This window comes from Ornithodoros turicata, chromosome 2, assembly GCF_037126465.1.
Source record: "Ornithodoros turicata isolate Travis chromosome 2, ASM3712646v1, whole genome shotgun sequence".
Lineage (NCBI taxonomy): Eukaryota > Metazoa > Arthropoda > Arachnida > Ixodida > Argasidae > Ornithodoros > Ornithodoros turicata.
The window spans coordinates 142,542,580-142,556,657 of NC_088202.1; the positions used below are offsets into that span (position 1 = coordinate 142,542,580).

A 14,078-nucleotide genomic window follows, 5' to 3' on the forward strand; every position below is an offset into this window, starting at 1 on the left:
AAAATCTGTAGATGTGCCAACACTGGTGATACCAATACTATGTTCAGAATACAGTTCACTACTTAAGGACACACATTGGGCCTTTTTCTTTTTTTTTTTTTGTATATGCCGAATTTGCAAGAGGTCATTCAGTACGTGCCACGGGGCGTTTTTCGGAAAGTGCCCAAAACCAGAAACCCTCACTATAGCCATAGGTGCTGTTGCACAGAGAACTTATCATTGTCATCACCAGTACCACTTTTGCCCATAGGAAAACCAATGTGAAAGATTTTTATAGAGTATAGAAAGACATCTGACGATCTCGATTTTTATAGATTTTTATACACGATTTTATAGATTTTTATTACGATTTTTATAGAGTATAGAAAGACATCGGACGAACTCGATGTTTTTTTGTAGTTCACGCACACATGTTTGGGGAGATTTTTTTTGTCATTATAGTTCCCCTGTCTGGTTGTCCCATGTATATATAGGACCTCCTTGACATCACTATGCCAACTGTTGGGACCAAGTTAGAAAATCTGGCAGTGGATGACCTGGAAGATTTTGATCCTCGAGCCCCAACGCCGCCTCCACCATCAATGAAGAATGGCTGCGCCAACGGTACGCTAATCACGTTGTGTCCAGCTGTTCCGGCCCGCTGACGAGTCGCCCTAAGGACACGGCTGAAAAAATTGCGGTGTAAAGGAGTTCTTGGGCCGAGCCTTTTGAGCAGTACGAGAGTAAAGTCGTGTAATACAATTGCTGTTCCAATACAGGTAAAGACCTGTTTGGAGCAGAGCCTTTTTCACCCAAAGAACCTGTGGCAGAAGATCCGTTTGGCATGGGAGGCTTTGAACCTGGGCATCTCGGGGCTAAAGAGCTGGAGAATGCCATAGGCATTATTGACAAGAAGCTTACCGAAATGAGGGTAAGGATCCGCCAGAAAATTTTTGTATTTTTGTGTAGTGACCCGTAGTTTTGGAAGCGCCGTTCCTGGTGGGCAACAGCATGGGGTAGTGTCAAATCCAGGGAACGGTAACAGACGTATCTTTGTTACCACTAGTTTAGTTTCCTTTGGGCTACATTTACGGTTTCCGGTAATGGACCTGCCCTTACAAAAGGGGGAGGGGCTGCTGTCAGGCCCCCCCCCCCCCTTTTGTCTAAGTATGTTCGGAGTTGGACCAGGCCCATGCCAGGCTCTAGTCTCTTTGCATGTGTTTGCGTTGTGAGTTATAGATAGGGCCTGACTTTTTAGGGTTAAACCCGTATTCGCCCGATATTTACCCCCCGAACGAAATCTGTAAAATTCGGGTTTAACCCGAATCTACCCGAAAACATCTGGGTCGCGTGGCACACTCATAAGCGTACATTAAAATAAAGTTTGATAACATTGCTAAACATTAGTTCCATGTTAAGACAAATTTTTATTAAACAAAAAAATCACCCGAATACACCCGAATTCCAGACGACAGAATATGCCGTAACGGGATTTAACCCGAATACACCCGAATTTTCGAATGAAAAATATCACCCAATATTTACCCCCCGAATTTGGCCAAAAATAAAACCCGAAAAAGTCAGGCCCTAGTTATAGATTGGGACGAGCGTCAGGTGCCTAATGAAATCCTGTTATGTCTCTTCCCATGCTCTCATGTGGCATTCATGACATGTTTTACAGGGAATAAAGCCCTAAAGGAAAAATGAAACTAAAATAAGGACACCATTTCTGTGTCCGTCACCATTACCGCTGCCGTCCCCCGGTTATAAAACTTGCCCATTGAGAGCCAATCTCAATAATGCGGCAAATTTACCCCCTTCATCCGCTACTTTCTAGGACGGTTTCAGCAGAGGACTGTCCTTCGGTTATGATGACTTCTCCCTGGAGGCCCTGGACCCCCTGCACAAGCAAGCGTGAGTCTCGGAAAATCTCCCGCCGAAGAAAAAGCAACGATTCCGTCCCATTCCAAGCTACCAGACACATCGCAGCACTTCCCCGAACTTACCACACGCAATCCCTGTTACCAGATTCTCTACGCTAGAAGACCCAGTCCTCCTTTGTTCTCTTGTTTCACGAGGAAGTGGGCGGCGTGCGTAACAACAAGCCGCGAATTCTATCGCAGCAGGTTTTTATACTCTTGGGCGTCACAACAGCTTGTTATTGTTATACAAAGTACATACTTTATTGGAAGTAATATCTAACATTATCCAACATGCGCTTCACTATCATTACTTGTAAAGAAGGGTCCATGCTTGAGGTGCACCGCCTTTATATAATATCTTTGAAATTACGCGTTGCTACATTCCTTCTTTGACGTCATCGCAACAAGTGGACCATGTCCGAGAGAGAGAAGAGAGATTTTGTACGTTTGGCTGCAAAGTACGGTGGACCATTCCAAGTAATACAACAATCGTTAGCAATATCCTTTCGTCAAGAGAACGTCTGTGACATCGAGGTAGTGCGGTGGGCCCTTGGGCTTCACCTGTAGAATGAGCGTGAGCTGGAAGAAAGAGAAGAAGCTTACTACATCCTATCAAGAGGCATTCCACCTACTCAAACCTATGCATTCGTAAGTTTCAATCCTGTATCTAATGGTACGCTACGGCAGAAATAAAGCTCCCATTTTTTTACGTACCAGTTTATTGTTGTCTCCCCTCCCTTTGGTGTCCAGCCATATGTGAATACTATATACCTCATATATATACCTCGTACACCATATACCTCGTACACCATATACCTCGTACACCATATACCTCGTACACCATATACCTCGTACACCATATACCCCGTACACCATATACCCCGTACACCATATACCCCGTACACCATATACCTCATACCATATACCATACGTGAATATATATATGTGCAATGCTGTTGGTTCAAAATTTCTTAATTGGAACTTCCGGACAATTCGAACTGACGCTTGGGTCCCAACAAAGCCGTGTGTTTCAATTGAGGAAATCGCTCAGTAGTTCAAACATGTGAATGTGCCCGCGGTTAGTGGTGTGAAAAGGCGCTTGACCACGTGCGTGTGCATAATGGGTAAAAAATGGGCTCCGCCTACAGTTTTCAACAAATCTGCGGTGAGAACATCGTCATTTGGAATGGTGGTTGGCTAGGAGTATGCTATGTGGTGAAGCTGACATCGAAACCAGTCAAAAGTACATGTGGCGGGCTTCACGAAAATTGAAAATTTGAGAATCTGTTGTGTAATTTTTGCGGATTTCAATCGCTTTAAACTTCGAACGACTATTTTTGGTCCTCTGCTGTCAATAAGGCATAATACTACCATGTACTACCATATGCAGAAGCAGGCATGTTGAGCTGCGAAGAAAGGAGGTTACATTGACAAGCCACACGAGGGGGGAAAGGGTTACAAGCCGTCGGGTGACCTCATTTTTGATAAGATAGCTCCGATTCCCGCACTCACCGCTCATGTTTGTTCCGTGGGTAAGGCTTGTAACCCTTTCCCCCCCTCGTGTGGCGTGTCAATGTAACCTCCTTTCTTCGCAGCTTTGCGCTCAAACTACGAGCCGTCAAAAAAGAGGCGGAGCCAAGGGCTCATTTCCACGGATTTTCGGCAAATTTATTTTGGCAATTGCCATTGCATTACGAGTGGGATTATGTGCTATACTGAGTAAAATGTCCACGGGGACCCCATTTCCGCAAAGAAAACGTTAGGTTACCTTGTGAAATTTCGGAGTTCAGTTCAAGAAATTAACTTTCCGTCAACTGAAATGAAATAAAAATGGCAACAATATGTGGCAAAAGTTATTGGCAGAAAAAAAATCCCTTGACCGCATGTCTCTCCGGGGCCTACGTTGTTTACTATGAATTTCTATCATGGTTGGTGGACCACCCTGGTATGATATATGCACGTGTCTACTCTACATGCATGTCCCGTTAGCATAGTTTCTGGGTATGTGACTTAGCAGGAATTGAACAAAACACAGCAGCATGATATTACCCCCTTTTTCTATATGACACCGCATGCACAAGGGCTTTCGTGCAGGAAAAAACAACTTTCACGAGTCGGACTTTCATGGCGACGCCAGGATGGGCGAAGTTACCTTTGTACGGTGGTGCAGCCTAGATCGTGATTATCGTACTGCTGAACGACCACAATATTTAAAATAATGTTCTGTATGGCCAGCAGAATATGACTTATTAGCATAGTGCACATGTTTTTTCCGATTACAACACTCAGCAGCACTGCTGACACGGTCGTGTGAGGTAGGAAGAACACGTTTTTCGAGTAGAAGACAAAGTTCATTTCCGCATCGTAGTAGTCTTACCGCAACGTAGTTCAAGTCTACCAGATTGGTAGCTCTGTCGAACACTCTGACGTCATTTGTTTACAAACAGGGAGAGGCCTATCTGATTTTGCGTTCCAATCAACGTCGTTGTAATGCGCACTCAACCGAGCTCACCTGTATACTTATTGGCTTCGTGATACTAATACTGTATGTGGCCCAGTGAGGATAATTTCTGGTGATATCCGTCGTCTTCACGACGTGACTGTCTTGTACATCCAAACGAATACGTAGCGTAGATTGGCCTCCCGTCCCGGCTCCATGTGGACCCTTCCTGAACCGAAATCGCAGGCACGATGCTTCAGGAAAGGATTCCTCCGACGGTACCACGAAAGGGCGTTGGAAAGTGACCGATGCACTTTCACCGCCACTCGCAGTCGCTGTGAGGTAACCACCTGGAACGATCCTATATTCATAATCCAGCCACTGCACATGCCCTTTAAGGAACCACTGTACGCAGTGGCATCACTAAGGTATGCGTCACACGGTACGGGAGCGCTTTGCATCCCCCCCCCCACTCCCAAAAAGAATCCCTTCCCATACCAGGCGATAAACAATAATACGCGTACAATATCATATACCACACGCAGAAGAAGAAAAAATCACGTGCTCTCACAGGGCACCTCATGTTGTTTTTGATGTCACCGCGCCGCAGAGAAAGGAAGCAGCGGTACTGTTGGCCCGCTCGTACACCCCCTCCCCTTTTAGTAATGACACTGCTACTACGGGCTATCGAATTTCTACCATTACAGTCCATGTGTCTCACATTGTTCTCCCAAAATATCGCTTCTCTATGTGGCGCGGAAGTATCAAAATTTTCTGTTTTTGTGGGGCATGACGTCATAGTGTGCAGAATTTATCGTCCGTCTGGCAGCATTAAACATCGAAAGCCGATTTCCGCCGCCTCACCACAGCTGCTGGCATCTTTCCAACGTGGAGCGGGGAACGTGAAGGTGCGCACGCTGTTGCTAGGAGACGGACGCTATAGAGCTCTCTATGACGTCACCTATACCTGGAGATTTCGAAACTATCCAGTTTGCGGGTTCTTTCAAAATTCATTTTTAACACCCTGTTTTGTTCCTATAAAACTGTTAAGTAGGCCAGTAAGATGCACCACGCGAAGTAATTCACACCACAGAGTCATAATTATCGCAGAAATTGAATTTAAAATACGCCGCAAAAAGCGACCGTGCGCAACGGTGGTGAAGAGCCGTACCGGCCTTCGATCTGCCTGGAACCTCGCGCTGACACTATAAGGAGAACGCTCGCTGATTGGCCTAGAGAAATGTCCGCTACTCCGCTGTCGTCTGCTACTCGGTTGTTTGCGGTTCTGAAAAAGCCTTTCTCCTAGCTCAGTAATGATTCGGCCGCTCCCTCTAACCGCTATTCTCCGGGAGAACTGGCAAAACTGGTTTACGGCGGCAAAGGGACGAGGCGCTGACCCCCACTAACAGGCGAACCAGAACGAGTTCTCCTTATAACGTCACCGGTGACGTGACGTCATAGCTTCTCATCCTGGTTATACCTGGAGTGGCGAGTTAAGGGTGAACTCGCGGAGCCATGTTTATGCGTGTTTTTTTCTGGGAAACAAATTGCACACATACATCAAAACCTTTCGCGCTATCCGGTATAATGGCACACACACTTTCATCTGACGTCTTAATCTGAAATGTTTTTGGAAGGCCCTCTGTACTCTTTTAGGAGTAATGTTACCTCCTAAGATGCGACGTGTCTGGAAGGCGCCGTACGGTTGCTCTTGGACAATGCAGTCCTTGGACGAAGCGTTTTGGAAATTGCAGAAAGAATAGGCCTCCGGAGGAAGCCGCACTTGGGGTCCGTCCGGGCTTGAGGACTCTGGAGATATACGTCATTTTTATATTTCAATACACTAAAATGCGCAAACGTACTGCTTGCGACACACTCGTCTGAAATCTCGAGCCGCTCCTCAAGTATCCGCTACACCGTCAGTGTCGCCTTTTAAAAACATGCCACCCACAGTGGACAGCGCGGCGCGGTGACATAGCGCGAACCGTCGCTGCCCCCTTACAGCTTAATCTTTCAGAAAGCAATACTATAACTCTACCCGAGAAACGTCATCATGACGTTGGTAGACAGACTGAAACCAAAACAAATCGCAAGGGGAGGGCTGGGTTCCATGAATGGGCACTTGTTCGTTGCCTCCTATTGAAAGAAAACTAGGTCCGAAGGTCGCGTCCCTTTCAGGGACCATCGTAATCCCTTCGAGACCGTGGCTTTCGCGCGCGACCTTGTTCGCCCCCTAGCTTCGAGCGTAGTTCAAGTCTACCAAATTGGTGGCGCTGTCGAACACTATGACGTCATTTGTTTACAAACAGGGAGAGGTCTATACAGCCAGTACTTGCAGCGTGACTCAGGTTTTAGACTAGTCCGTCGCAAGCAGCACATGGTTTCACAGCGTGCGCCACGTGAAGCAGACCACGTCCCTGAAAATACAATCAATGCGGATAGTTCGGGGCTTTACTGCGAGACGGCGATGATAATGAGCGACGCCACAGCGGATTAATTTGGCCCACCTGAGCCCACCAATCTCGGCACACGGCACACCGTGTTTCAAAGAGCATGAAAGGAACCGGGAAAAAATGTCGGGATTAGTAGAAATTACGATTACGTGGCCGGGGAAACATATTCAAGTGCAGTGCGCAATCCTGGTGAGCAAGAGAGCTCTCAATCTCGCGGGACAGAAAAGCCCCTTCCCTCGGCTTGTGACGTCACACAATCCGTCCAATAGGAAGGCGCGCATTTTCTTTTCCCCCTCGCTCTCCTGTCGTTTTGCTGTTGTATTTGGCGCCGCCCGTCCCACGTGTGAAGCAGGGCTCTCGCGCCGTAGCAAACTATTCTCGGCTGCCAGTAAAAGTACTCGGATGATCTGACGTCACATCGCGCCAGAAGGAACCGAGGGATACTGCCACAGTTGAGATGCGTGGAAAGGAAATATTTTGCGTGACAGGTAGTATATGTTCATACAACGCAGTAAATATATACAGGGTGTTTCACTGAACGTGTTAATGATATTAGAAAGCGTATTTGGTAAACGCTACTATCTCGAGAAGCTTTTACCACGACTTCCCAGAAATTGAGTTTACTGAACTGAACTCCGAAAATTGCCAAACCGACCTAATCGTGTTTTCTTTTTCTTTTTTATCACAAAGAGAAAGCGCATGTCTGACTTACTCCATTCCATTGCAAGGGGCATTCTTTACTAAAATGGTTATAGCAAAAAAAAAAAAAAAGCAAGCAATCCGAAAACCGTCGTTTCGAGGTCCGCCAATAGTCGGCCGCGCTCAGATCTCGGAAACAAGCGACGCGAGGAAGTCATGGAAATTCCCTTTCGCTTTTTGCTTTCCCGTGCTTCTGCTGATAGCGGTATCAACGAAAAGGTGGCTGAAACAACAGTCAGAGGCTCAGAAGGAAACAGGAGGAAGCAGGCTACTGTTTTCTTCCGCCGCGAGCTCGGCCGACAATTTGCGCGCCTCGAAATAACGATTTTAGCAATTTTTATTTTATTTTCGGCTATTACCATTGTGGTAGGGACGTATTTTGCAATGGAATGGGGATAAATCCGACATACGCTTTCCATTTCTGTAAAAAAAGAGAACTAGTTGACTTTGCAAATTTCGGAGTTTAATTCAGAAAATTTAATTTCTACTCAATTCAAATTCAAAAGTGCCTACCCGGATGTCATGACGAAAGATCCCTCGGGATATATAACGTGGACACCATACTTTTCAGACTAGTACAACTCTAAATGAAATTTTTGTTATTTTACTTTAGGTGAAACACCTGTAGATAAGCAGCTTGTACCAGCAGTTGCTGGCGTCATCAGGCGGGATTGAATCCGCAACCTTGGGATTGCGTAGGCAAAATTCAGCCGAATGTGATTAAGCTTTAGTTTGTATGCAGTAGTCTGGTTTGCTGTCTATACCACGCCCATGTGTGCCACGAAGGAGCGAATAAATACTCGCAAAATACCGTGTAACATGCTTTACATCGTTTAATTTTATTGAGAAATTACTCTGAATTGGCTGATATTCGTTAGAAGTGCTACGATTACCATCACATCGCACACTATTACTATCGTGACTACAGCCAATGTGCAGAGACACGCAAAATTATTTCTGCTGTCTGTAAAGACTCCTTCATTCCTATTGACAAACGCACTGGCTGTTGAAATCATAGATATTTAAACAGTATGCACATTTTGATGACAAGCTCAAGCGATGAAACTTCCCAATCATCATCATCATCAAATAAAGTTTTTGGTTTTTGATGACAAGCACTAACGAGGCCTATTAAGTGCCAAATTTCATTAATTGACACATACAGTCGAAGTCGCGCGCATTAAAATTTCAATTTCGGTATCGTTTGTCGTCTTCCAGTAAAAGTGTGACAGAAGTGTTGTGAAGAAGTACAACCTTAACGCGGATATGTACAATGCTCAGTATGATCATACTGAGCATTGTACTTATCAGCGTTAAGGTTGTTTCTATACATGTGCCATTTCGAAACATACACTCGAATATCCTCTATGTGCACTTACTGCAAAGGCCCTTGTAAACAGCGGCGTCCAACTGCCGTGTCTTGTTTATGCATGCAGTTCCCGGTGGGCAGGAGGTGCAGGCGGTTCCCGGCTTGTACATTCTGCTTCCAATGTAGTTGCCTCTGCATCCCGTGCAAGGAAACCCCCATTAGCTTACCAGTTCAAAGGGAGGAAGTCACTCCTATATGTCATGCTCCTCCGCACTGAACAACCTGATCCAACATCGCCAGGAGCTCAGCCAATCGTGAAGCAAGAATCGGATGATTAACTCACGCGGGGCCGTAGTTGCAGACGTAGGACTGCACGTACCAGCTGCCTTTAGTAAAAAGAGCATAGCCACAGCCCACTTGCCACGTGGATGCCCATGCGAGCTGCAGGAACGGGTTATCTGGTTTCAGAATACGTGTGTCTCCAGCGAAATATGGCGATAGCTTGCCCTAGGAACCTCTGTCCTACCTGCGTGAAAGTCCCGTAGAGTGTCTTGTACGCGTACTGCTCCACAAAATCGACGGGGAACTGCTTGATGCCTTCGTACCAGAAGTTGATAGTTGAGCGCCAGTAGATGGCAGGTGGTGCCTTCGACCGCACCTTGTAGTTGCATATGTTCTGACCCACGGCGAAGTTTTCTGTCGGTGAACAACGAGGGCGTACTTGAATTGGCGTATACTCTTGCAGGTAACTCGTCTACTTCCTTGATGCCGGAATACAACATTCGCATTCATTTTGTGCGAGTAGTTAATTCGTAAATGATGACAATACAAAACCGAAACCAACATGCAAAGCGCACGGCGGTTCGCACGGAGGAAGATACTGTGACGTCATCCGGCATTGTCGTCTGCTACGAAGCTTGTATTCTTTCATGCAGGATGATGTAGGCACTGTTGCATTCAGCGCCCTCTTGCTTCACACAGGCGAAGCGCTTACTTCGTAATAATTCGTTCGAATGAAATGCGCACTCTGGGAACGCGATATTTCGTATGTATGTTCCTGACACCCCAAGGGTTACTGCTATGTCACAATCGTTGTGGTGGTTTTGTTAACTTCCGTCATAAATGGTTCCTGACGAGCTACTGGAAAGTATCATTGGGTCATAGTCTGGGGATAAATTTTCTAGGCGTTCAGCGACAATTTTTAATACTTTTTACGTGCTTGTGTGATGTCGATTAGGATTGCACAGTGGCAATCCATTTTGCCGTCCCGTACCCTGGTACAGGATCCCCTTTCCCATGAAGATATATTCCACAAGATAATGGCTGAACGGCTGAAACTGTGGCTTTTCTTGCGTAGTGACATTTCAGCAAAACTAGGTGAACATCTATCGTTTTCTTGTTACGTGCATGTGGAGGTCTAAAAATTTAGACGTGTAGCGTCGCAGCCGAGGAGCGCCTCAGTACCACCGGCAAATGGAGGATTCGCCTCCCACGTATCGATCGACGTAGCCTTTAGTGATAGTTGTTTGCAGATCTCATACCTACTTGCCTGCAGTCTGCACAGTCAGTTTTGACAGAACACAGAGATGCAAGCTTCTGAGCCACGTCAGCCAGCTCGTCATTCCATTCCTGCACAGAAGATGACTCAGTTACCCTAACATCAACGTTGTAGTATAGTAGTATGGGTGCAGGCTCCGCACCCACAGGACAAGTGAAGATGCCACTGCGTGGACGTTGCGGCATTCCAACTGAAGACGTGACTACGGTGGGACAAGAGGACAAAACACGGTGATCGCCGGCAGGCATTCCAACGTCGGTTGTTGTTGTTTTGTTTGTTTATTTTCAACGTGCTGTAGAATTCTTGCACTTCTCCCCCTGAACAGCTTCTGGAACGTACACTAAACCCATGTCCCCAACTCCCTTCTGTTTACATAGATGATACATAGTCTCGAGGCTACCGAGGAACTGATCCTGATCGGTTATCTCTCCCACATTTCTTTCCAATAGGGGTATTGTACAGTAGATAAAGTTCTCTGGTACTGCATGGGGTGAGGAGGCTATCCTGTCAAAGCATTCCGTATGCCAGAAAAGCAGCCCACCAACACTTTATGTTAGTGATTATGATAGACATGTTTCGTCCCTGACAGGCGATGACCTACCCCACTGCCAGAGGTAATTTTTGTAAAAATCTCACGATAGGCCTCACAGTTAGGAAACCTGCCCGTTTGAGCGAACATAAGCCCGTTGAAGCGGCACAGAACATAGTGCAAATGGCTGTGGTCCAGGGCCGGCAATAGAAATAATGGGACCTTGATCAGCCATGGCCAATCTCGTTAAAGGGACACTAAAGAGCTCACCAAACATTTCCCAATTCTCATGCGCCCCATGAAAGAACATGGCTTACAATATCCGAATATGTAATTCCTTTACTTGTACGAGCGTATTTACCATGAAACAATACCATTCAAAGAGCATAATCCGCGTGTGTCCTTCCTTCTTTCCTTCTCGGAGAGCATCTACGTCACACGTCTCGCAAGTGTAGCAAACGTGCATTGCAGTCACTTGAGGTCGGGAGATTCCGGACTTCTAGCCAATGACGGGACCCGTTGTGACAAACTGCTGCGCGCGCGCTCGCTGCTTGTTACGCAACCGACCTGTTGTTCCCCTCTGTATCATGTGGGCGTTTATCTCGCACTCAAGAAACATACAACTTGGTTCCAACTGTTTGACGACTGTCCGAACTCCCTCTGTTTTCTAAAACTGTCGGTATTTCAGTGTACTGAAGAACCAGCACTATAAACACAAGCAGCACTGAAACACCACTCCAGAACCGCACATTAACAACTTTGTCCAGCTGCATTTTTTTTTCTAAAAAGTTATACCGTACCTCTCGAAATTAATCCCTATAAATCGCGAGAAAGAATCGTCACAATGGACGTCGGGGCATATGCCAGGTCAAAGCATATCCGTCTACACTCTAAGAAAAAAAAGGAGTACTTTTACTCCTTTTGGGGAGTAATTGCGTTGCCACAAAGAATAGTCCCTTTCGGGAGTAAATGCATGGGAGTAAATGAATGTCACAGAGTGAAGACCGCATTTCACGCGCTGTTGTAAGAGTCCCAGGTACATAATTGGTGCGCATGCATGAAGATACTTTGAAGCAAACCGTCAACCGTGATATATCGAGTGATATAAAATCTTGCCCCATACTAGGGCACAATTTGCGAAGAAAGATGCGCTAACTGTTTCTTACTCTGTGTGGCTGGAAAATTGCTACGTTGTGTGAGTTATACAGCCTTATGTCGTTCAAATTGACCAAGAGCACATATTTACGTAGACTTTTGCATTCAGGAGACCATTCGCGAACTTTAGTGACAATTTTCAGTCCTGGGGAGTAAACGTCGGGACTAAATGTCGGGTTAGGGGACTAAAATGGGGAGTAATTGCAGACTAGGGGAGTAGAAGCTGCAATTACTCCCCATTTTACTCCTTTTTTTCTTAGAGTGTACGACAACTTTCTGGCTTTCAGCGAAGCAGTCTCTTTGTTCTGCATGGCCCAGACTTGTGCGTAACGCGTTACTAGTAATTGCGTTACTTGTAATCAATTACTTTTTTGAGTAATTTTTCGAGTAATCAGTTACTTTAAAGTCAAAGTAATTTTTCGAGTAATCAATTACTTTTCTGTGTAATCGATTACTCAGTAATTGATTACTTTCCCGGCAGAGACTAACTCATCTTTTAGATGTTCTGCCCCAAGTTAAGATCTTCGTGCCGTCAGCCTTTGTTCTGGAATTTCAGGGTCTCTCCCCCTAATCTGTTCCTACACCAGTGTGGTGGTACCTTTGTGGTAGCTTTGGAGGTTTAGTGAGTCATGGGGAAGTTCCACGCATGATCTTCCACAATCGGGTCAACGTCTTCCCGGGCGATAACTATACAGTAGACGTACATATTTTTGGGTTATTTCAGCTGTTCCACTGTTGAACTTTCCTTTTTTCTTTTTCTTCTTTTTTTTTTTTTTTTTTTTGCTGAGGCACACAAAGACGGGTATAATTTGCGTGAATGCAGAATAACGACCGGAGTAACGCGTTACTTTTCTACCCGTTACTCAATTACATTTGAAGTCCTGTAATTGGTAACGGTAATCAATTACTTTTTCCGTACAAGTAACGGTAACGGTAATCAATTACTTTTTTCGAGTAACGGGCACAAGTCTGGCATGGCCCTATGCATATAGCAAGGTCCTCACTGCAAGGGTGTGATTTGCCTGATAGTAAGTGATAGTAAGTGCGAAGTGCCTGATTCCCGCATTTCCGAGTGTAAAATATGCGCAAAGTCGATGGAAGAAGCTATACGTACTATTTGCATCATGTCTGCCGCCGCAGGCATATCGTAACCTCCTTCGGCCCTCGCAATGCGGCTGCGTAGCATGTTGTGCATGTCAATAATGATCTCCTTGTCTCTGTCGGCCACGCCGATATCGAGGACATGGCACGACTTGAGGGGCACAGCACAGAAGGTGTGCTTCGCACTGTAGCGACGGTACAATGCTGGACAGTTCTCCTGTTCTTGACTGGCGGCCTCGTACACCATTAGGACCAGCAGCACCCAGCCGACACTGCAGGACACGTAGTGAAGATAAAACGATTGTACAACCGGCGCTATGACCACATATATCCCAAGCAGCACAATGTACTGAAAGTCGAGTGCAATATGGGTGGACGGTATATGTCTTACCAATGTTCTTTAGTTGGACGAGCCTGTTCAAGGCCTTCCACCTACCCGTCCACCCCTGCACTCGACTTTCAGTACATTGTGCTGCTACGGATGCCTTCCAACGGCATATGTGCGTAAGAAACCGTATTTTGGGCCACCCTTGTAGTAGGTAGAGCATCCCTATGCTGTTCTACACATGTCGTGGGACATTGACGGCAATTCGACTGCAAATTGCTCAGCAACGCTTGCTTCTAGGATTGTTAAGAGATCTCACGCAGACCATACGAATCCTGTTCACTGTTGCAGGTAAGGCAGTAGTCGCCTTTCACCTCGTGCCTCCCGCAATGAGACATGCCCAACTGCCACGTCCGGGCGTTAACCTTACTCGAGAGTTATACTTACCCCGGCTGCATCCTGCACAAAACCAGGAATTGGCGCATGCTCTGATGACGATCATCATGTTGATGGTGATATGTTGTTCGCATGGCCATAATCGCACGCACTAGTGAACGCTGGAAATGAACTGGGGTTCTTTCAACTCCCGTGACTTGACAGTTAAGTGC

The 14,078-nt window shown here is 46.1% G+C and overlaps 2 protein-coding genes across 6 annotated transcripts in view; one reads left to right on the forward strand and one right to left on the reverse strand.

Moving 5' to 3' along the window:
• Positions 1–2,617, forward strand: part of LOC135386270 (PTB domain-containing engulfment adapter protein 1-like) — a 21,848-nt gene extending 19,231 nt beyond the window's left edge. For all 3 annotated transcript variants that reach the window (XM_064616086.1, XM_064616087.1, XM_064616088.1), the window contains exons 10-12: positions 474–603; positions 759–910; positions 1,817–2,617. In XM_064616086.1, the coding sequence (XP_064472156.1) occupies positions 474–603; positions 759–910; positions 1,817–1,897 (363 nt within the window). In that variant the 3' untranslated portion in view covers positions 1,898–2,617. The remainder of the gene's footprint in view (positions 1–473; positions 604–758; positions 911–1,816) is intronic.
• On the reverse strand, positions 2,233–14,021 carry LOC135386269 (CRISP/Allergen/PR-1-like). Of its 3 annotated transcripts, none has more exons than XM_064616083.1 (9): positions 13,918–14,021; positions 13,159–13,417; positions 10,344–10,431; positions 9,329–9,498; positions 9,146–9,243; positions 8,873–8,994; positions 6,010–6,150; positions 4,414–4,691; positions 2,233–2,480 (listed from the first exon to the last, which is right to left on the reverse strand). In XM_064616083.1, exons 1-9 carry the CDS (start codon positions 14,004–14,006, stop codon positions 2,394–2,396), a joined length of 1,332 nt encoding a protein of 443 aa, XP_064472153.1. In that variant the 5' UTR covers positions 14,007–14,021; the 3' UTR covers positions 2,233–2,393. The 3 variants fall into 3 exon arrangements, with proteins under 3 accessions (XP_064472153.1, XP_064472155.1, XP_064472154.1); XM_064616085.1 differs by lacking the exon at positions 13,918–14,021 and adding an exon at positions 13,790–13,901; XM_064616084.1 differs by lacking the exon at positions 13,918–14,021 and adding an exon at positions 13,674–13,728.
• Positions 14,022–14,078: the final 57 nt, after the last annotated feature.